Source organism: Anarrhichthys ocellatus, unplaced genomic scaffold (assembly GCF_004355925.1).
Source record: "Anarrhichthys ocellatus isolate YVR2014 unplaced genomic scaffold, GSC_Weel_1.0 scaffold113, whole genome shotgun sequence".
NCBI classification, from domain to species: Eukaryota; Metazoa; Chordata; class Actinopteri; order Perciformes; family Anarhichadidae; genus Anarrhichthys; species Anarrhichthys ocellatus.
Window position 1 is genome coordinate 460,623 of NW_022280143.1, and position 25,030 is coordinate 485,652.

The following is a 25,030-nucleotide window of genomic DNA, read 5'->3' on the forward strand; positions in this document are numbered from 1 at the left end:
GCATTGCAGTTTAGAGAACAGATAAAACAATCTCCTCATTAAGTTAACTGAGTTTTTAGGACTAATTTTAGTTCAGTAAAACTTCAGGTTTGATCTTCTGAAAACATAACTTTTGAACAAAGCACTAACATAAATGATCTGAAAATTTAAAAAACAATATCATTGACAATATTAAGAGAAAAAAGTATAATTTTTTTCATTTCTTTATTTAGAAATGGAGCTTGAGTTAGTCGACCAAGTTCATTTGAAATGGCATTTTGGTGTCAAACATCCATGTGAGTTGGAAAACGTGCAGGTGTATGACATAATCAAAAACATAAACTTATTGCTCATGAATTGACAAAGTTTCACTGCTGCCTAGCGACTGGGAGATGGCGCTCAGGAGCCATTAGACTTACACTACAGAATCTGTCACATAGGCAAAGTTTCAGTGTGTACTTCTACTGAAGACTATGCCTGGGACTCTCTGATTTCAATTCAATTCAATTCAATTCAATTTATTTTTGTATAGCCCAAAATCACAAATTACAAATTTGCCTCAGAGGGCTTTACAATATGTACACACTTGACATCCTCTTGTCCCAGGACCCTCACATCGGAACAGGAAAAACTCCCCCAAAAAAACCCTTTAACGGGGAGAAAAGAGGAAGAAACCTGTGGGAGAGCAATAGAGGAGGGATCCCTCTCCCAGGATGGACAGAAGTGCAATAGATGTCATGTGTAGAACAGGATAGTGAATTACAACACATTCAATGTAATTACAGCACATTCAATGTATGACAGAACCACGGCAGGAGGCAAGACCTGGTCCAGGTATAAGCCGGATACACAGGAACCTGTGAGGCGAGAAAGTGCAGAGACTCTGGTGAAGAAGCAGGTCAATAATGTGCATTAATGGTATCGGTAATATGAAATAGTAATGCGAGTAATAATAAAAGTGATATTTAGCAGTTGGAGTCAGCAGGGCCATGGTAGGAGGAAGGACCAGGGTCCAGATGAAACCATGCTCCATGGAAACCTGTGAGGAGAGAAAGCACAAGGACTCCGGGGAAGAGACAAAATCAGTACTGTGCATTAATGGTATCGGTAATAGGGTTAATAATGAAGATCGTAGTAGGTGTCAGCAGGGCCATGGATGGTTGAAGGACCAGTGTCCAGATAAAACTGCGGTCATGGGAACCTGTGAGGCGAGAAAGCACAAATACTCCTGGGAAGAAGTAAAGTTAGTAATGAGCATTAATGGGACATCAATGCATACAGACAGAGGTGAAGAAGAAGAGGAGAGAGGTGCTCAGTGTATCTTAAGGAAGTCCCCCTGTAGTTTGTCTAAGGGCTGGTCCAAGGCAAGCCAGAGCCAGCCCTAACTATAAGCACTATCAAAGAGGAAAGTCTTAAGCCTACTCTTAAATGTGGTGAGTGTGTCTGCCCCCCGGACTGAAACGGGAAGCTGGTTCCACAAAAGAGGAGCTTGATTTGGGAACAACCTCACTATAACTATCAGCCACCCCTGCTCTCTCATGTTATCAGTGACAAGAGCTTCTCGTTCTATCAGGCTCAACAACACAGAACTCCTTGCTCATCTTCAAATCCATTTCATATCAGAAAGCAGTGCAGCAGTCCGGAAAGTTGGTCCCAACGATCTCTGAGTGCTACGAGGAGGGCTGATGTCACCGGCTCTCGCCAGCCATCTGTCACGCTGGTGGTCCAGCCTCAGCTGGAAGTGGACTGGTGGTTGATCCAGACAGGCCCGGCCAAGGTGAACAGCCCGCCTGGTGGTTATTTAGTGCAGAGTCTCTCTTCACCCCTGCAGCGCCAGCAGCACTGGCTGCTATATCCCGCCACCACTGATCCTTTTGGTCTCCGAGCTTCAGTCGAGCTCCAGCAACGGCAGGTAGCCGGGCACCAGATGGCCGGGGAGACCACCACCCACACAAACACACACACACAAACACACACGCAACCTGCACATGCGTGCACAATCATTTTGACTAGGAACCAGCAGTGAGCACAGACATATGGTGTGCTTCTTGCACACACTTGTACGACTACTCACTGCATGTTTTCACACACCCACAGTACTGTTAGTACTCACCTTTTTTTGCATCCATTTAAACTCACTATAATTAGAGGTATGGCTGACGGCAGATAGCAGCCGATAACGGCAACAAGATCCCACCGTTCATCCCTACATTCATTCACACCTATTAGCCAATAAGCCAGTGAGAAACAGCACCCTACTGGCTGCAGGTTATTTAAGTCCTGTGGAAGGAACAGCCACAAAACAGGGCAGTAACACACCGCAGCAGCCATTTAATGAGCACTTCTATACTTCAAGGAGTCCTAATTTTAGCTAGGAAGTCACTTATGCATGCTGAGCTAACAGGGATGAGACTGACCACACAAAAAAGGCCAGAGACTGAATTACACTCTTTTGATTTACTGACAGTTGGCCACTATAATCAGTGGGCTCCTTTAGCTAATTACGTTGATGACGTCAACATTAAAAATCACAATCTTTGAATTATTAATTATTAGAGTCCATCTTACGAAAGAGCTATTTAGAAGCTGCTTTCATGTGTGAAAATGTCTGTTAAGTCTCATTATGGCTACGGATGAAAGGTTTTATTCATTTGAGTGTGTCATTTGGAAGTTACAATACTCAATAACCCAAAGTGATTTATTACCGACTCATCATTAAATGTTTCACCCAGCACAAAATGCTTCTCCAGTTGCTTAATGTATTTGTGCACTGATTGAATGAGCATCCACAAGCCTTCAGTATGAAATATATCAAATAACATGGTACATCGTACAAATGAAATAAATTGTATGCTGACTGCATGGTTCATGTTATTTGCTTTGACACGATGATCATGTTGCTGTCAGGTTTGTAGTGGTGGAGGAAGTAATCAGATCCTTAACTAGAGTTCAAGTAGCAATATTACATAATAAATGTACTACTACAAGTAGCGCTTCAAGTGAATTAGTCGAGTCAATTTTATTTATACAGCCCAGTATCACAAAAAATAATTGTGTCTCAGGGGGTTTTGCTAGAGTCACTGTCCTTGGAAATGTACTAAGAGTTTCAAAAGTTTAACTCATTGGGAATTGTTTCTGAATAGTGGAATAAGCGTAAAGTAGCAGAAAGGGGAAATAAGTAAGTAGGTGCTTCAAATTTGTACTTAAACCTCTTAAACACGAGCCCTATTTTTAGGCTTCTGCTCGAAAATTACATACCCATACTAAAGAGAGTGTAGATCTCTAACTACAAGGTCTATTTTAATAATTCTGATGGTATAATACAGGTAAAACTTGTGAGACACTTGTTCAGATGTGTAAATATTGTGTATATGTTACTGGTTAATAGTGAATGAAGATGGAACACAGCTCAAATTGAAAAGTTTCAGGTTCATCTGAAAAAAAAGCACTTTTATTGAAAATATTTATTTGAAATAATGCAGATACAAGCCTAAAAATACACCACAGTCATAGCACAACATGTTTGAGGTCTCCACAAACTAATTTTACTTCGATTGAGTGAAGCAGGCCAACATAATAGAGGTTTGAGTACGGAGTTTCAAGCTAAATTCTCATTTTTGGAACCAGCTGTTGCACTGGTTTTTATATATTTCTATATAATTTATATACAATATAACTATATATTTCACTTGTTGTATCACTACTAGTGTTCAATACATCCTAATACAGTAGTTTGCCATCATTTTGAGATCTCATATCTCTCCTCCATGGAATTTTCTTATCTCTGTCTGAGTCGATAGAGAACTTTTAAGGCCTGTGATTGGCGGATTTCATCATGTGACACCTTGTTCAATGCGGAAGAGACTCAGGAAAGCTCTAGGCGGGTTATTGAGTAGATTGACAGACTTTTTAGCTACTAAAAATCCCGATCCGTGTGGCACAACCCCCACGCGTAAAATGATTCGCCCAGCAGGAAAATGCTGACCATTTCATCATAGCTTCGCCCAGTACCTCCATTTTAACACAGACATGCAGTGCAGAGGACTCGTCTCAAACGGATTACAATCAATTTCCAGCGTTTTTCGTCACCAAAATCACCTCAAGGTACGATGCGTTTAAATTTTTTTGCTGGGGAGCGGTTTGTTGTTTGTTGGCTTTATGTATGTAACTTTTGAATGGTTTCACGGAGAGGAATTTGGAAGCTGTGAGTCGACTCGCGATCGCATCCTCGTGCTTTCTCATGTATCCATCCGCCATGATAATGGACAGCGTTGTGTTGGGAGATGTAAACGGAGTGCATAGGTCGCCGATTTGTGGCGAAAAAATACGTGATATTGTGGTAAATCTTCTAGTTGCTTTTATTAGTTGGTATAATTGTGTTTGGAGTGTGTAAAAAGTGACTTACTGTACATGATAGTGTTGCCCAGCTGTTGCTGTTTAATCTGGTATATAACATATGTATACATGCAAAATATTCGCTCTCGATATGTACATTTTTTCGACAATTTTTGCTACGCCACTTGAGCACAAAGCCCCCAAATAACAGTACTTAACCAAATGTAGGAAAGTTTAAATGTCGATACCTACAACTAACAGACTCAATGTAACTCAAAATGTATCAAAAATCATGATTTAAACACACATTCTACGTGATCCTATGTTTTTTTTATTGTTTTTTAAGTGAATATTCATAGAGAGCTGACACATTTGAACACTGCTAATGAAAATATCCCATTGTGCAATATGAAATAAGAATTCATTAGAAGAAGCAATGTATATCTTTATTATGTGCTATGTACATATTTTACAGTATGGTACAGCAACAATACATGGTAACGCTACACAGTCGAGATTGCACAGTTTTAGAGTTAGGCCACAGCGGTCGGGTACCGTGGTTATGAGACACAACACTGAGTGTACAGTAAGTACGGCATACATCTTTGGCTTCAGAGGGACAACAGAGCATGGACATGGACCAAGAACACAGTGAGCGCTGACGGCAACATAACGCAGAGAGGTGTGGATGATCTGTCAATGGATTAAGGATGGATTTTCAGCCCAGTATCATATGACATATTTTCTTCATGTATGGGTGGTATTATGTTTCTGTTCAGGTTACTTCACATTTGTCCTCTGATGTTGGTTAAGAAGATTGGATCCTAAAACCCCCTGCTGGGTTAAGACTCACCCAGCCCTAAATCCTGTCAAAATGTTTCTCCACACGTACACGCCGTGTGCCTCTGCATATGGACATAATCTGTGCACACAGTGCACATTATATGAAGAGATAACAGCGGTGAGAGTGAGTGTCTTATTCATTCTCTAATTGGCATCATTTCTCTCCGTGAATGTGCAGTAAAATAAAAACCGGTCCTCGATTTGCTGTGGTTTTTGTTCATAGAGCATCAGACCACCTCTCTCTCCTGATGATACGGAATCTTCTATTCTCCTCCCGCCAACGTACAGCAGTAACAGCTTACAGAGCATCGGGGTGAGGGATAGAATACAAAGAGAAACAGAGAAGACAGATATTGGATGAGAGATGGAGAGAGAGAGATAGAGAGAAGTGACAAGGTGAGAGAGAGAGTAGCCGACAGAAGAGATGGATGCAGCGGGGTCGTTGGGGTGAGGAGATGGTGTAATGATTAGATCACAGATACCCTTGAGCCTTCCTCACGTCCCTCCTGCGCGCAACAACAACAACAAAAAAATCTGGGAGCGTGCTCGGAGTGGAGGAAGGCCTGCAGTTGTAAATGGCCCCGCTGTCAGAGTTCATCTGGGCGGAGGAGGAGTGTGGGAGTGGATTACCGGAGTCTGCGATTAGAGACAGAGAGAGCCTACTCTGCCTCTCCAGTCTCTCCCAAGACGGGAGAGACTAGATCGCATTCGTGCTGCTGCCTCACTGCAGATTTCCTAAAGATGTTATGAATGTAATGTTTGACTGCTCGGAGACTGCAGACACTTTAGGAAGCAGGAGAAGAGGATAACTATCATCCTTAGGGTTAATACTAGACAAGAAGTTCCTGGAACATCGTCACATTTTGAAAGAAAGTCAGGGAATATGTTAACATCTGGTAGAAAGATCATTTACAAAACAAACCTTTTTTCATGACTGTTCACCTCTTTAGAAAACTTGTGATCTATTTATGGTTTGGTTTTGTCTATAAGGTGTCTCCTCTCGCTCAGAGCTACAAGTCTGAGGCTGATGCTAAATGCTTCTTTGAATATTGTACCCCTCCTAATCAGATGATGTCATCTCCAAACTTAAGTAAGTTGAAGGTGACTGGCTTGGAGAGGAAGAGATGTGTTTAGGATGCTTCCATCTAGTGGTCACTTAATGACACTGTTGATCATTTGGAAACGGGGACGTCACAATGCAGAAATACATTAATATGACTCTTTTTGACATATTTCTTCCGTCCAGTATTATTAAAGAATATGACTGAGAACAAAAACATCTATTGTCATACATATCATAATGGCTTGGAGTGGCAGGTCTGTCAGGGGTGTTATTAAGGATGTGCAAACGTAATGGCTCCATTAAGTGCATACCAAAGCATATCTTTACACTAAATTCATACTCAGATTCCCAATGGCATGGACACAATGAAGACATGACAGGGGGGGATGAAAGCTTTGAATGGAAGGGACGGCCCGAGGGCTGTTACCAGAGGCAGGATCCACAATTTAGCCACATAGTTATACTTCTCTGTTAGCTCTGAAAGTTCTGGCTTCATTCAACGTCTGATACATCTTTTCACTTAAGTTGTCAACGAGAGAATGCTGCCCCTTAGAAAACGAGCCCAATGTGTGTTTTAGTGATAGATATTGCATTTTATGTACACTGCATTATTAGTTTCCCTGCGCAGAAAAAGAGACGGATGCTTTTTAAAATGCCGTGCTTAGGCGTATGTGAAAGTATCTGAGGAGTGAGGGGGAACATGAGAAACACAGCCAAAGAACAGCTTTGACCAAAGGGAGACATTAAAGACTAGGTTGAAGAGTTTGCCTGCCTTCTGCTCGTGTGAGCAGAAATCACAAAACACGAGTTAAATAAAAAAAAATGAATATGTACATATTTCAAACATGTAAGTAGTTTGTAATTTGTTTCTGTCTCTCTTTATGAAAGACATAATCTACGTCCTGGCTGAGATTAAAACATCGCTGCACAAAGCCAAATCCTGGGGATTTTCTGGTCTCACCTCCAGACACTATTTGATTCTGCACACACCACCTCCTTACTCTGTCTGTGACTATGGCGTGTGTCAAATGTGGGAAAATCCTCTTTCACTGTGGATTAAGCAGACAGTGTGCATAATGTATATGGGGGGGAGACACACAGGAAAGGAGAGGGGGTGAGAGGGAGGACAGTTAGCAGGAAGATATAAGCAGTGGAAAAAGTGTGTTAATGCATAAATACATTTTTTTAATTAAATGTTTTCTTGCCAAAATAAATCCCCAAAATTGCAAGTTCTACTGCACAAATTGTACTGTCGCGTGTGAAAAAACAGCTAAAATATCAGTTATAGTAAAAGACCCATAGCAGAACTTTTCTTTCTTTTCTTTTCTTTTTGTGTTAAGGGGACAGGTGGCTTCTAGGTAGTGTGGCTTGTTCCCCGACAAGCCGCTAATGCCTCCGATGAGATAAACCCTCGGCGAATGGGCTCCTGTCGACAGAGCTGCCACCGATAAGAGCAGAGGATCGCTAACGGCCAAGACAACTAAAAACATGAGAGGCTGGGCTGGAGATAAAGAATGTAGGAGGTGGGAGGAAAACAGGAACAACAGCGATCAATTGCTGGCACTGTGCAGCGATGCTATCCGACGCCATGCCTCTCCTCCATCTCCTGTAAGAGCGCGTGTGAGGCGATCATAATCTGAAGGGGAGGAGAGGTGGGTGGTGTGTATGTGTGTGTGTGAATCTGGCTCATCAAGTCATCAATAACCACCTGCATTAGTGGAAGCAACACACAGGCAAGGTCAAAACTAACTGAAATCCCTTCATAGAGAGAAGGGGATGACAGGAAGAAGAAAAAAAAAAATAGTACAGTGTGGGTCTTTTCCGGCTCAGATGACTCTATTCTCACGGGGGGGGATGGATGGACAGGTGAGTGCATGAATGGAGGAGTGGCATTTGAGAATCTACTTTTGACAGACTGGCGACGGCAGACTTGGCAAGCAGAAACAGGTGGGAGTTGGGGGCTGGCTGGTGCAGAGAGAGGAAGGGAGTGAATTATGGATGGAGGGATGAAGTTGGGGAGGGAGGACGGGGGGGGGATGTCTGGCGAGGGCTTGTGCCCCGCTGACAGGCAAGCTGCTACTTGGTAAAGTCACTTAGCCACACAGAGTCAACCAGAAATGATGGGGCATCTTTGCACCGGCAACGTACTGCAGCTCCCTTTTCTCTCCCAAAGGCCTCTGGGATGGTTGTCGGCAACAGGACTCCACGGAGGAGAGTGAAGCGGCCTGCTTTGCTCTGAAAAGTAACACTTGGGCAAGCAGCGGTGCAGAAGCTCACTCTTGTTTGTTACTGTTACGTTCACAGTTTTCTTACTCCACTGCTGCCGCTCTTCCTTTATTTTTATCTTGTCCCCATGTTGGACCTTTCACTCCTCGCCCTCCTCTACGTATGTGGATGGGAACCAGCCGACCTGGGGGGGGGGGGGAATGGGAATTAGTGATCACATAGTAGTGATTTATGGTGTACTCACTTAGCATTTTCTATTTCAGATAGTGATTCCATACAGGAACATTTATTGCTACTGTTTTCAATTGTTGGCAAAATCAATAAGAGAAGTAAGCCATGCATTCTCATTTTTGGGAACACATCACTGATTAATATTTTAAACTCAATATTAACATCAATTACAGTTTTTTGGCAAATGTTTTTTTTAATGTCTTAGCATCCCCCACATGGTCCCAAAGCATGGTACCTGAGCTGAACTTTTTTTTTATTTAATAAGACACATTTAGTCTGATTAAATGTTCATTAAATGTAATAAATAATTCCAGTTAATGACACAGATCGTTCCATGCTGGCGGTCATTTTGTACGATTGGAATAAGCCAAATTATTATACACATACTAGGATCACTGATATATTGTGCCAGTATCTTCTTTTGTTTTGACCATTTTCATGATAATAAGAGCCTGCTATTACATCAAACGGATACTGAAAGGTTGTAGTGATATAATCCTGAAGTGCTTTTCAATTGACAGAATCAGCCGTTTTTTTTCAAGCCAGCAGTAGCAATTGCCTTTCCCGGTTGAAGGCTCTAAAGAGAGTCTAACAGCTCTCGACAGACTCTAGGAGATACAGAGTTTAGTTTTCACCAGAGCGGCATCAAGCGCACATCAGGCTTAGTTAAAAGAGAAAAGCTTCTTCATTTACAACAGCTGTTTACAAAACACACTCACGGCACAGACACATTACTGAGGGATGCAGCGCGCACACACACACACACACACACACACACACACACACACACACACACACAGACTGAATTTGTCACTCAGTCTATCACTCTCCGCCAAGCTAAAATGCAGTGCAAGCGAGTGGGAGTCAGTACATATACATTCCTGCATTTAGAAGCAGGCTTCTGTCGATGCTGCATGCTTGATTATAAAGTGCTTTTGCTTTTGGAAGGGAAAAAGTGCGCATGAACACTTCCAAGGAATGGAAAACGAGACATGTTGGGAAGGTGTCCATGACAGACTAAAGATAAAACGACTACATATACCTGGAAGAGACTATTCACATTTAGACAAGACTATCTGCCAAAAATTACTTCTTCAAAGAGGCAGTTTTTAGCGCTAGCTAAAATTGGATTTAAGGATTGAATGGACAGAATGAATAAACAAAACTATCTAAGTGAACACAGCTAATGGGACTTCTGAAACGTTCTGCCTTGATGAAATATCACTTAAGCTAGACATGCAAGCAGTGTAAAGCTACATATATCAAATGAAAACCAATTGAAAAAGGGCACGACAACATTTCACCCTACAAACAAGGGGAATTTTCTAGGCTTTTTAGCTGAAGTCGATAACCTAAAAGCCAATATCAGCACTCAGAAAAGATTATTTCCCCCCTGGATTTGGTGATGGGAGGCAGTGTTTTATTGGCATCTTAAGACGGCCACTTACCCTGCTATTGACCTCGCCCCTCCACCAGCCGTTGGCTCCCGACTTTGTGTAGATCTTCACCACGTCACCCTCCTGCAGCGAGAGCTCCCGAGTGTCTCGTGAGCTGAAGTCGTACCGCGCGATCGCCACACCGATCACTTTTGGAGTAAACACTAGAAAGAGAGAGAAACAGAGGCGGGTATTCAAAAAAAATGTAGGATTTTAAGTTCATTCAAGGTTCTAGAAGATTGTTTGAAAGAAATTTAAAAACATCAGTTGCAGTGACAACACGTGACACACGGATGATATGGATGATAACTTTTCATTCAACAAGAAAAACCTCACCATCTTTCTATTCCCCTTCTCTTTTTTTTATGAATTGAAACAAACATCTGTCAATTTGTACTGTACTAAATATTTTTTTACATTATATATATCTAAATAAGTTTCTAATGGCGACTACTGTAGTGGATCTAGATTAATGTAACATCTAATTCGGCATTTCTTTCAACTATTTTTCCAAATACTGAGTTATAGAAGCTGGTGGAACACAGGTGGAACGGGGGCTAGCCTGAGCATGTTGTCATGACTTTGGCTCTCTGTTTTGTCTCCTTCCTGACATTCTTATTTTTGGCAGTACAGCTTGTGATGCTACAGTGACTTCCTGTTTACCTAACATAAATTGATTGCCTTTAATTGTACGGCTCTACAAATGTCTCATAAAAACCAATGTACAAGTTAACGAGGTTCTAGTTAAGCCATATCCAAGGTTAAGTGGTGCAACCTCATTTAAATGTAATTTTAAGTTAGAAATGATGTGCAAAGGAATTCATTTGCTGTTTATTTTCTTGGAATTTTGCAGGTAATCTCACAAACAACATACATAAGATATACGTCTGTACTCCCTGTGCAAGTGATTCATCATACATTGCCTAACTAAAAGAGAAGTGAGGCCCTACAAGTTCTTGTAGTTGTGTGGTGCACTGCTTTAGTCGGGTCCAGTGTGCTGACAGCCGTGTGTGTGTGTGTGTGTGTGTGTGAGACTAGACATGCTGCAGAGGAGACAGCAGCATGAGAGACAGCTGTGGAGACGGTTAGCTAGTTACCTCTGCTCCATCCCACCCTGCCGGCTTTCTACCTTCTCCAGACACTGACTGCTGGGTCGGACTGGGCTAAGCTGACAGGTGGAAATGGAATGTCAGACCTCTACAACCTGGCCGTGGGGAGAGAATATCTAATATAGAGGAGCTCTGTGTATTTGGACACCTCCACCTTTACTTTGACGGACAGACACACACAAGCAAACACACATCAAACTCAGCCACATGTGCCTCTGAAAACACCTCAAACACCACTCCTTTTTTCAGCAGTTTCTGACTCACTCTCTGATATTCACATGCAAAAATGACAACACTCAAAATAACATGCAATACTAAAACAAACAGTCCCTGTTCTCCACACGAGATGGCATATATGTGCACACAACTTATGGAAGAGGTGAAATGGTGCAATGGAAAAGCCGAACGGCAGTTGTGAAGGCTGAGATTCAGACGATGATGTGAATGGACTGAGCTACAGCCAGCATGCTAAGCAGCCTTCAACATGAAAGGAGAGAGAGAGAGAGATACAGTGTTAGAGAGGCAGACAGAGAGAGAAGAGATACCTGTACCTGACCAGAAGGGTGCAGAGGAAGGAGGTACAAAGCTGTAGCCGGCAGGAGTTACAAAAGAGAGGCCGCAGAGCAATGGGGCTATGGCAGGGCAGGCCAGGCAGGGGGCAGATAGAGAGGGCAGGTATGGGGGGAGGGGGGTAGATGTAGAAGGAGAGAGAAGCAAAGGAGAAAAAAACATGTTTTTCAAAATCCCAACTCTGAGGGATAAAGAACACAGCTGCATTTTGATAAAAAATAAATGACGACAGGCACAGGATGAGCTCCAGCGAGCAGTTCTTTATCTACACAGCCACTGGTAGCAGTTCTTTCTCTTATGATTTATACCCCTACAAATATTAACACTGGTTGGCCTTATGTGGGCACTGTAATTAGTAATCTAAAAGTTTAATTCAAATATGAACAATCAAACTCAACGTTTCAACGCTTCTGTTTAACAAAGAATAAAAACAGAATTTCCATTATTGAAATGCTCGTACTTCTAAAAATGAAACCTCAAATCTACAAACCTGGCTGTTATAAATTGAAGGCATGAAGTGGTACTCAAAAACAAAAACATTTTAAGCATTTTTGTGATATCTCACAAATGTCAATTTTTTTAGAAAATGCACATTTTGCGTTCTGGTGTTGGAATAAATTAAAGGTCAAACACTGAAGGTCCATCTACACGTCACTGCTGAGATTTTGTTGAAAAAGGAAGTGATGACACCTTGTTTCCAGTTTGCTAAAAGGATGTCTGCATCATTAATTGCCAACGACAGCTTCACTTGTGCATTTCATAGAGAGGAACATGAGGTGTCTCACAATTACAGCATAGGGAATACATTTCTATTAGCATATTTATAAAGACAATTATCCAGCTGTAATGCAGCCACAACTGCAGATACACACAAATTCCTTCTGACAGACAGGAATTAGATGTATAACTTGATAATGTATGAGACAATAACAGTGTTTTATTTCATATTATTTTATTATAGTATACTGTACCTTCTATGGTGTCCTAATTGTTGTTCTATGTCGTCTTTCTGAAGCTTATATGTCCAAAATGCAGATCTCTCTACTTTCAAAGGACTAACTGTGCCTTTGCCTTTCAAACAACAAAGCAATAACCTACCGGAGGCCCACTGCTTTTGTATTTCTATCTCTCATCTGATTCCAACAATGTCTTAGAGTTGGCAGTGTTGGGGCTTTGCTCTGGGGAATAGAAGTATTATAAATTTGAGTCCACTGGGTTATTTTGGAATGTCAACATATAAAGTATGGCGCAAGTAAAGTTAGTGGAAAATGCTCATGCTATAAAGGTATTTATTAGTAGAAACAGACTATGCAGCATATATCTATACAGGTAGTTGGCTAAATTGATGCCAATAATTGATTTTGTTTAGAAAAGTGGGGTGAACAAAACATCCCATTCCTGATGCAGGAATTATTTGTTCTGTCTGGGCAATGGAAAATACAAAATACATTATATAGACAGATGCAGAAGTCAGACGGTGATGGTAGTTGGCTTATTAGCATCATGGATGGACGACTAAATGAGCATACTGGGCACAGACCCGGGGACCCAATGGACCGGGGTCTCTGTATGAAGTGACTGATTGATTTGCCAACAACAAAGGTAACAAACAACAATAAAAAGAGATGCAAAATGACAACAAAACAGCAAAAAACGACCGGACAGACATTTGAAATGACCACAAAGAGACGGAAAATTACTACAAAGACAATCAAACCTGCCAGGAAGAGAAGCAAAACCACTATCAAGAGATAATGTGACTACAAGGAGATGCAACACAAATACAAAGTAAAGCAAAACGACTTCAGAAAGATCGGGGCGGGGGGGTTTCATGTCAGTTGTCTCGTAATCCATGCTGGAGGCTATTTGAAGTTACAAATAGCAGCTGATAATTGAGAATATTTAATATATTTTTATTTGCCATGTATTTATTACACTGAATTAACCGTGTAATTATTAATACAGTTTACTATTTTAAAGAACCTGTGCTTTAAATCTGAGTCACAATACAAATGCCCCCACCCCTTATTTCTGCCACCAAGAATAGAAAATGTAATCCCCACTATGCCAGATGAATGCCCAAACTTTATGAAAAATGTGCCGCTCCCAACAATACCGCTGGCAAGTTAACTTGCCTGGTTTATTGATATGCTGAAAGGAGAGCAGAGCTCCAGTGGTTTTTAAAATGAATACTAATCAGCGCACTGAGAGACAGCTCAGCAACCCCTAATGGTGTCTAGGTACAAGCAATATGAAGAGGGATCGCCCTCCACTTCAAACAGCCACCAAAACACCAGCTGCATTTTACATGCTTCATTTTTGCACAATCTGATTTGTGTAACACACTGGAATACACAATATGGAGTTGGGTGACTAATGGAGGAGACTAAGATCGAGGGTACACACACATACACACGCATTGTAGAAGATGAGCTAAAATCCAATCAGCAGCCCAGAGTCCCACACACGATGTCAGCTGAGATTGTTCCATGGACACAAAGTCATTTATATTTTGGGTTAACTCTGGTATTGTTGCTGTTGTATTTAGCTCATTGGTTTTAAAAAAACTATCAATCAATCAGTTTTTCCTTCTGCGAAACTGCCCAAAAGCACATGAAACAAAGCATGAACATTAATTAGCAGTCTTCCAGCAGTGCTCGAGGAGGATGGAAATCAAAACAAAAGAGTCATTTAGAAGTGAAAGAGAGAAAATGAAGTCTGCACACCAGGAGGAGAGCCGCTCACAAGATAGAAGACCACACCGGAGCAAAACTAATTTGGATTGAAGCTGTCTTGACTTGTGTTTTGAAGCAAGAGTTTGAACAACAGGCCTCGTCTGGAACAACCAAACAGCTCTGTACAATCTGTTCACATTTCTCCCGCTTGGAATGTGATTGTCAGTTTTTGTTGTTGTTCTTTTCCCCATTGCACGCAGTGGCATACGGGTTCAAATTAAATCTCATTTTGCCACTGATAAGTCATACATTTTCCATTAACCAACAGTTAACAGTGTTGCTTTGGCAGGCTCACAAACGGTTTAATACCTTTTTTTCTGGCTTTGCTTGAAACATTCAGCTTGTGTGGGGTGATCATGGCTGTTTTACAGGGCAAACAGCCCTTTCTACTTCAGTGTTTACGCCTCTCTTGATGGTTTTTTAAACGTATTCCCAGCTGACGTTAACAGACAAGCCAATACAACCAAGGATTACAAATAATTTAACATTTCTTTTCCCCAAAAAAACCCTCTAAGGTCTTTAAAACGTTTTTTTTAAACACTTTTCATCACCAAAATCTATTCTTTTTGTCAGAGAAATGTCTTATATTCTCTACAGAATTGGCACTTTGACAATGCTCTGCTGTTTCACCTGTTGCTTCACTTCAAACCCCAACATCATCTCTAAAATTCAAGTTCAAAGTTACAAACTGTACATCTGTCACAAGTAAGAAAGGGAAACCGCCTCACTGGATGTCTCGTTCTCTAATATCCGGCCTGATAAACAATATGTCTTACACTTGAATGCTGAGAGAAATCAGGTTATTAAGGGTAATGAAAAAAGCAGCGGCATGCATAAATAATCATCAGCACAGTTGTGCTCCTCAGATAGTGTTGGTGACGGCAGCTGTTTTATCGAGGTGCTGCCAGCTTTGTTCAAAACATAGCAAACAGCTCCTTCTTACTCAGGTAGGAAATATCACACAGCTAAGATCTTCACCCCAACAACTGCCAGACAGCACACAACAACATTGACAAGAACAAAAAGTTCCACACAACTTCTTGAGGCGCGGTTGCTAACACATTCTGGGCTGTCTGAAGTGTAAAATGATTGCAGCAGTTGACAGCTGAATTATAGCAAGAATCTGCTGGTGAGCTTCCTGTTCATTATCACAAATTACACTTGTGTAATAAATGTATTGTTGATTCAATAATACTTCATTTTGAAATCAATCTGTGACTGTCACTTAGTTCAGGCTATGCCATATGTTCAAGTAATGGTGTATTATTAACTAATAAATGAATGTTCTTATTTAGCAAGTTTCAAACTTTAAATCATTTTGTATTTTGAAATGTTTGAAACATTATTTAGATTACCAATAAAACGTATAAACTAAACCATTGATTGACGAAATGCAACATCTCTGATGTTAAAATTATTATTTAAATAAAAACTGAATGACCAGATATCTAAAAAAAGAAACTGTATATGCTTAAGAGTCTCTCTAAAAACAGCTACTTTTACTTTTGCATTAAAACATTTAAAAGCTGTTGTAGTATTATTTATATTTATATGTATATATATACTGTATATGATATGTCTATAATATGGTACATCAAGTGTATTTATGACTCTGGTGACAATAACACATGAAATTAAAAGTGAAAAGAAATATTTTAAAAGTAACTACAATGGAAGTTATTATTATTTGTCTTTCCTGTAACACCCACTAGGTAGATATGACTATAACTCAGATAATACATGTAATTGACTTTCACTTGTTGAAGGTTCTACCAGATTATCGCTCTCTCCTCTGCAACTCAAATCGATTTGATCGTCAGTAAACGTCCAGAGAGTGTTATCAAATCTAAAACATGCTCAGTGGATTCTCCAACCACCATTTGACAGTTTGGTGAAAACAAATTAGCTACCTCGCTCTTTTAAGTCTGTAAAGATGCTGCCAAATGAATTAAAGCGTGTGTTAGAGAGCTGGAAAGGATGCTGGGTAAGGACACAGAAAAGGAGTAGTGGTGGGAGAAATCAGCAGAGCCAGTGACGGCAGCCTGTTGCAGGTTGAAACAAAAACTATCAACAATAATCAGCAGAGTGAAAGTGTCAGATCACACAGACAAACTAATATTTAGCAAACTAAATATCTTTGGGTTTTGGACTAGTGGTCCAGAATTTAAAGATGAAATCTGGGAAATGAATCAACAGATTACTCAATGAAGAAAATAATCATTATTTGCAGCCATGGCTAAATAAAGACACAGGAAACTTAAAGGTACCCTCTACATGAAAGTATTATGTTTCCAATAACACTTCAGTGTGCATGAGATACAAACAGTAGATGAACCCACTCATCAAAACGTCATAGTCAAAGACTCCACAGGGTGCCTTTAATGAATCCAAGCCAACAACTGTCCAGATTGTAATTCAGTTCCTGTCCCACTAAAACAACCTTTTAGCCGAAAAATCTAGTTTGAAGTGCTATGTATCATCAGCTCATATTATACAAATACAGATTTATCGATTAAACGGGTTATTAAACTCTAGCTGTAGTTATACTTGTATTTAAAGGAATACATTATCAGTTGCTGCAATTACTGCATATAAAGTGTTTTAGTGTTGGACTGTTCCTATTCTTAGGGCCTATTCAGATCTACTTACTGTTGCTACCAGACCGGTTGAGGCGGTGCATAGCAGCGTTCTCCGGTTCCTGGTAAGGAAACTTCAGTGTGGTGTCCAGACTCCGAAAACCTTCTCTCAAGGAGTGGTGTTTGTAGTACTCAATCAGCTCCTGGAGACACAAACACACACACACACACACACACACACACACACACACACACACACACACACACACACACACACACACTCACACACACATATTAAAATAAGTAAGCTAGATAGGCAGTCATTTGCATTTATGTTTAGTGCATGTGACATTTATTTATTAAGTTTGTAAAACCAGATAAATCACCCATTTCAGCTCTATAATCTATAATTTACATATCAAGAAAGAGTCTGCTTGAAAACTGAATCTTGTTTTTACCTCCTGCTTTTAACCTGCTGTAGATGAGAAATAGTCAGATCAGGGTTTCTGAATCTATAAAAAGCAGTGAAATCATATGCTAACAAAATACTGTTTTACACTCCAACACCTGTTATTAGAAAAATCTGAGAAAATACTGTGCTGGCTTGAAGAAAGCTGGCGAACCTTTCCAATATGCACTGGACTTATCTATAATGCTGAAGCCCTCAGGCCAGTATAAACACGTCTCTAATCATGGCTATTTTTGTGCACACTGCTAAAATAAAATTCAGGTTTTGACACTTCATTAAGCGAACATGATGATTTATTTATGAATTGCAGTGGTGGAATTAGAAAAAAATAAAAGAGGCTGAAAAGACTCACTAATAGGCTCCTGAACTTCTTGTTCTCTGCGATGTGGAAGCAGCCGTCCTTGGTCAGGATCTTTATGTGCTTCACGTCGTTGTTGTACCTGTGGGCCATTGAATAAGTTATGAGTCTAATTTCCGTCTCTGATCACCGCCATCGATCGGTGGCCGGCCCCTGGCCCATGTGGAGAGCACGGCCCTCTCTGTAATGCATAGGGTCCCGAAGGTTTGTGACACATGAATGATGGGTGGTCAGGAGAATGTGTGCATGTGCGTAAGCGCCCCCTCCACCCGCATACTTGTGTTGGCAATAACAGGGTGGCTGATGGGAACTCTGTGGTTGGGCGGGTAAAAGCTTTGGTCAGAGTGTGCAAAAAAGATGTCTGTCATTCACAGTGATGCTGAATCAGAGATTATTCAACTGTTAAAGGGCCAACTGCAGCAATCTGCTTGTTCCCTGTTTCCAAAGTTAGCCATTAGCAGTATCAACTGCTTGAACCTGTTGAAAACATACTCAAATCAATGTGCATCAACCGGACCTGAAGATAATTAGACCCAAACAGAAAGTTCCCTCTTTTCCTCTGAAGGCCCAACCCTGCCCAAAAAAATTGTATACTCGACTCTGGTCCTGGGTCAGGTCTCGGACACGAGGAAGTCTTGATTTCAACTAAAAAACATATCGCTAATGCTAAGAGGGTTTTATGATGTTAAAGGAATAGTTTAATATTGAGAATAATCCTTTTTTTGCCAAGAGAGAAAAACAATACCACTCTCATGTGTGTTTGCTTTATAATAGTTTTAAAGCATTTCTATTGCCTCTCGACAGCTCTCTAGATGAGGACAGCTGAGCAGGGTGGCTCGCAGCTAATGGTGCTAACAGCCTGTAGGGACGGCGTTATCTGTAACCGATGTGCGAGCGCAGAGCGGCGGCCGTGAGCTAATCAGTGGGGCACGCTCACATGCACAAACATGTGCCAAAAGACATGCACGGCCAGGCTTTGTCAACAAAGTTCAGATTACAACACACACACACAGAGGGACAGCGATGTCATTTCCTGCTCAGATGACAATTACTGTGCGATATCTTAACATAGACAATAGTTGTTTGCTGCTGTATTAATGCTCTGAATCCCGTATACAACCTGTAAACATGAAGCTGTTATCTTAGCAAAATGACTGGAAACGGTGCTTTGTCCAAAGCTACAAAATCAGTCTACCCGCATTTTCAAACCTATTAACAATTTATATCATGTTTGTTTGAACTATTTTAAAGTGCATTACTCACAAAGTTGACATATTAGACTTTTACACTAGTTTTTTAACTTTTGGACAGAGCTAAGCTAACTCTTTCCTCTTGTTTCCAGCCTTTGTGCTAAGCTAAACGAACTGTCTCATGGTAGTCAAAAGTGTTATCAATCTCACTCTCTGCAAGTAAGCAATTGGGTTTATTTCCCAAAACATTGAGATATAGTGTAGTATATTTCAAATTGTTTGGTCTTGTTTAGTTCAAGGAAATCTTCAGATTTCTCAATGTTAAAAGTAAACTTGTAATGACATGAAGATATCCACTCCACTGTGTGTGGCCAGAACTCTCCACAGTGAGTCAAAAGGCTGGAGCCTAATTTGTACAGAACGGGGGTCTCTTGGCTATGTGGACACAATCATCAAAAAAATCTTCTGCCAGCTCTACTCTGAGAAACACACATTGAAGGAGAGGGCTGGGGGCATTTCCATTTGTGACTAATTATTTTTAAATGTTGTTCCCACAACGTAGGCGTTTCTTTCTACTCTGCCGCTCTCTTTTATGGGGGGGGGGGGTTAAATAACCTTGAATAGTCTTACAGTTGTTCTCTGCTTTGTTCGGACCACTGCCGTCTGTGTGCACACAAGCAATTAAGACGTCCGCGCAAAATAAACTTGAAGGCACTGACAGCGGGGCCCATTCCAGAGAAAATAAAGAAGGATGCTAAAAACAGTTGCATGAGTTTGAAGGAATGTTTTCCTTGCTCAGAGAGAAGTGTGCTGGCTCCTTGTGGAAGACGCCATTCTTTTCACTGACTGCGCTCACACTGATGCCATTTATCTTATGCAAAGAGATACGTTTCAAACAATGATATGGTCGCTGACACCCCAAGGTTCTGAAATGTGCTTTGTTCATTTGTTATTACCGAGATTAACACGGCTGTGTGTGTAATAACGTTTTTTAAAGGTCAAAGCATAAGGAATACTGCTCCGTGCCTTAACTCCAGAGATCCTGCTCCACGATTAGCATCTGGTTTGGTCAGATTCACACACATCACTGTGGGACACCAGAATCCGAAAGCACATCATCCTGCAAAGGAGCTATAAATGGGTCTGTCAAACTGTGTTGTTCAGCTGGGAGTTACATCTGGTCAATAGTGTGGTTTGGCTGAAGGCGTCTGATGAATCTAGCAGGCAGAGCAGCCGCAGACGGACAGAACAACTGTCATGTTAAAGTGAAACAATCAAATCTCATGATTGTTGATAACCAGACCAGAGACAAGCCCATAATTATTACTCATTAAATAGACACATTTATGTGTTGTTCATTTTTGTTGTCAACACTTTGTCTCATTAAAAAACGGATATTAGATTTAAAGGGCACTCCTATTATGAATGCAGCACTTGTTTATCATTTTCATTCATGATAGTATTTCATTTAAATCAATTAAATCCAAGAAGCTAGTTGTAATCAGAGGGGGTGACACTGATAATTTCTGTATATGAGGCTCTTGAATGACTTGATGGGAGTGTCACACTTACTTTATACTGACGGCGTACTCCGTGTACTCTCGGCTGCGATGGCGGACTAGGTAGGTGCTGTTGACCCTGTTGATGAGCTCTGCCTCTGCCTGGAGCCTCTCCATGGGCCCCGCAAACCTACAACACGACAGCCGAAAAGAAGACAAGTTATTGACTGTTCAATTAGCAGTTCAATTTGCGTACACTTCCAGGTCAGAGCTGCCTTGTGTAAATGCTTTGATATGTGTGTGTATGTGAAATTCAAATACATTTATATTTTGTCATTATCTGGGCCAAAGACTTTTCAGCCTGTAGCTGGTTTGTGTGACCATCTGTATCTGTAAATGTACATCTGTATCGGCTGTGTTTTGCTTTATCCAATAAATATATTTTTGAGCATGAGTAAAGACTTTCACCTTCTTTTAGTAATACATTCAGACTGAGATGGCTGTTGTGTGGACATACCAAGCTTGAGAGGTGTAATCGACGGGCTTTGGGACCTGGAGCAAAGAGCAAAAGTGTGTTGTTGTTATTTTTCATGAAGCTTGAACTCATCCAGGCTCAATACCACGTGCACCACTACAGTGGAGTACTTGGCGCCAGTTCCACAGTACTGTTTTCAAGCTGATGTTTTGCCCTTCAATAAAAAAAATAAAAAAAACTGTACAACGCCAATAAAACAGCATAATGCTCTTCTTATCTTTAAAAAATGTGTTGACATGGTGATAATGGTTTGTTATCTACGGGATGGCTCGTATTCCTGAAGCAGTTGGACAGAGAGTGAATTTTATTTTATCAAATGGAACGAGACAGTCCAGTGGTGCGGAGATTTATAGAAGGGGGAACAAAAACAAGCAATTGAAACACAATGAAGACGATGCAAACCACTATTCCTCCTTCTCAGCTTTCCAGATTAGTTTGTACAATATAAAGTACTGCTTGTTCCTTTATAAGACATGGTTTTCATCTTTGCTTCTTAATGATAAAGTGAATTAGACAGTAAAGCACTTTTATCTCATAAGACAACACAAGCTCCTCGTGCGCAGAACATAAAAACCCGGGGGCTGTTTTTTTCTTCTCATGCCAGGTAAAATAGCTTACCTTCCTTTCACAAATCCCCAAACATTCTCACATCACTGGCCTGCTAGTAAGAACATGTAGCCAAACATGAGCTGCTACAACAGGCTCTAATGTAGCGAAGGACAAGAAGGAAATGCTGCTTACACATGGGCAAGGCTTCACGGCGTCGCTTGGAAAGAAGCCAACCTCTTTCGACGTCAGGATTTTGCCCTGAAACCACAGAGAGATAATTGTGTTACGTACATCTGGCAGACTCTGTCTCTATTATTCAGAAACAATTAGCCCGCGACACAGAGCAGTATAAATTTACAGCCCTAGTTAACCAGTGCTGAAAATAATGGCTGGCAGGAAGAAGGAAAGAGGAAGAGTTCCTTATTCCTCCCGTGGTGATGACGCTCAGCCTTGATTCATCAGCAATGGGGAAACTCAGTCTGTAAAAACAAAGAGGCTGAAGTGCAGTTAAGGTCTTCTCAGGCACTGTGGGTTGATGATGATTCTTTTGTTCTGTGCATTGACAAGATATTTGATTTAAAAGGGACAATAAACCAGTCATGAATTCCATAGCTAAAAAAAGGAAATTGAGGCTCAAAATTATTCAGATTAGGAGTTTGTGCATATGCAGACGGCCATTCTGAACTGAGCAGGAATATACACAGTGACCTAGCTGCAGCATGCATGCAGTGTCTGTTTATATACTCGGTAAATTTGCTGTTGCTATTTCACCACTGTCACATCTTCACATTACAAGTCCATCATCAATTTTCCTACACAATACATCATTTCTGCCATTTTATATGTCCAATGCGTAAATGAGCATTTTTGTGTATAACTTCTGTCTTGCACAAGTCCAGCTCTGCAAATCCCAAAACTCAAATGTTACCTGCGAATGTTACCTCTGAATACATTCTTGCGTTTCTGTTTAATAATTGGCCCTGTTAATGTATCAAGAGACATCAGTTCGCCTTACTGCCAATTTGTCCCAATTATTACTTTTCTATCATGATTATTTAATACAAGAAGTCTTTCAAAGCCTAGAAGAGCTATTTTAATTCATATTACATTATCCCAATGTAAAGACTATTAGAGTAAAAAGGGCTAATGTTTTGCATGGCCAATTGTAGCCAATTGGACTTAAAAGACATGAGTTTTGTTTTTTTCACACATTTTAAATGTATTATTTTGTTTTGTTTTTTTCACACAATTTAAATGTATTATTTTGTTTTGTACAGTTTTCGGAACTATAACCACAACAGCAGCTGCAGCACCATCAGGCTATACATAAGCTACCTGTTGACTGTCGCACTGTTTTGATTTGATTTGAAAATGTGATTTTGACGATGTCAGGGATCCTAGGGGTTAAAAAGTGTTTTATGACAGGTGATTGAGGGATTGCTTTGTGTGTTTTCAGCCATTATATGGGAGGCACAAGGAGCACACAGCCAGCTAAGCCCATTTCGATGGTTTTGTGGCCGTCACCCATCACATCCCTGCTACCTCAGGACATTTTATCAGACCTTGTGGAAAGCCCTGCTTTCTGCTGCATCCTCGCTAACAGGGTGATAATGAGTATAGCTGCTAACACTGACAGAGTAAACAGATGGTTGCTGTTGAATGAAATGAAATTACAGTGATCGATTCCATTTTTCCACGCATCACCAGAACAGAAATGATTACGGTCTGCTGGCTACAGAGGTGATGGATATTGAATGTTTGCTGACTGCGGGGCTGTAGCTGCCTCCAGTTAAGCTTTTACGCAGGGTTGATTGAAATTTTTTATCTATTTCATCTGTCTTGTATTTAGTACTATGAGATTGGTTGGTTTCCTCATTACATGTCAGATTATCAAAACAATAGTAGTTCATGTCAATATACAATGCCCTTTTCAGGCCTCGGGTAAAATCCCATTATAATTATGATGACTTTGATTCAGCCTCTGAAACACACACACAATATGTGAATGAAACACAACAATTCATCAGAATTTACAGATATTTCCACCTCTGTTGAGGTTTGAATCACGCGTGTTGACACATAACATTGCATTTAACAAACAAACATTTTTCCAGTGTGTTGGAGTTTTACTTCCTTAAAGTGGGTGCTCTGCTGTGTGTATAATTACCTCGGAGTGTATACACCTTTAAAAGGAATTAGATTATCACATGCAGATTGTTGGCAAGAACAATCCAAATAACCTGGGCTGTCTTTAGCCAGAGACACAACTGGAATGCTATTCTGACTCGGCACCTGTATAACATGTCCAACTTGAAGTAAGATGTCTACATGAACATATCTTTAACTGATGAGAAAGTTGATACAAAGGACATTAGTGAAAAATCCATTTAATAATGAGTGGGCCATAAAGACTTTACCAGATCTGATTTATATTAAAAACGCAGAGCTGACCGACATCATTCAAACCCTGTTACAGAATATGAGGTCAGTACGAGGGTTAGATGGTGTGACAGTGGAGGAAATGAGAGATTTAAATACACTAGCTCTATTTTTGTGTTGTGAAAGACTTGATTAAGAGTGGGACCTCTGACCTGCCACCAGGGGCTGTGAAGGTCGGCGCAGATTAATTCGATGATGTCACCCGTCTGGATGCTGAGCGCTGGACCAGATGTAGGGCTCGGCACACCAAAGTAGTTCCTGATTACCAGCATCTTGGGCCGACCTGCAAGAGGGACACGGTTAGCTGCTGTGTACTGTTTGGGCTTAAAACTAATCTGCCTCGTCAGTATTCACTGTGTCTGAAACTACACTATACCAAAAAATATATGTATATTTAATTTATAAATATTCCACTTTTTGTCCTTATTTTCTTGTCTGCTCATATATCATTGAAAGCCTGATTTATAGAACATTTTCTGATTTATGGAAGGATAGAAAGAGACATCCAGAGTCCCGTCTGTCAAAACTTTTGACTCTATATGTTCATAAAATGAAACAAGAATTTTGAACTAAGATAATGCCTCATTTGCATATTTCAACATAAAATTGAACAACTTGAATTGGAAAAAAAGGATTTCCTTAAATGTAAATAATTAACTGGGAAATTTTCACGGTGATATCTATTATTATTATTATTTATTTTTTTACCCTATTCACATGGGGTGTCTTCCCTTTCCTGTTTGTTAATGTCTACTTTATATTTTAAAAGAATCTGTATAATTAAAGGAGGACAAATATAAAATGTTTTAAGACTTCTACGTCTAGATTTCTTCAGTCGTGAATGCGTGGTTGCATCGGATATGTATAGTGAAAAATACACAGTTAATT

At 40.5% G+C, this 25,030-nt stretch overlaps 1 protein-coding gene across 4 annotated transcripts in view; it reads right to left on the reverse strand.

Annotated features, from left to right (window-relative positions):
* Positions 1-4,738: 4,738 nt before the first annotated feature.
* vav3a (vav 3 guanine nucleotide exchange factor a) overlaps positions 4,739-25,030 on the reverse strand; it is an 85,449-nt gene continuing 65,157 nt past the window's right edge. Inside the window, exons 20-28 of one of the 4 annotated variants that reach the window (XM_031876714.1) lie at positions 24,295-24,425; positions 21,896-21,961; positions 21,137-21,171; positions 20,693-20,809; positions 17,925-18,012; positions 17,177-17,306; positions 11,774-11,854; positions 10,126-10,277; positions 4,739-8,630 (exon numbers count right to left, since the gene is read on the reverse strand). In XM_031876714.1, coding sequence (XP_031732574.1) covers positions 8,586-8,630; positions 10,126-10,277; positions 11,774-11,854; positions 17,177-17,306; positions 17,925-18,012; positions 20,693-20,809; positions 21,137-21,171; positions 21,896-21,961; positions 24,295-24,425 — 845 coding nt within the window. In that variant the 3' untranslated portion in view covers positions 4,739-8,585. The other 3 variants (XM_031876716.1, XM_031876713.1, XM_031876715.1) reach the window with 3 other exon arrangements.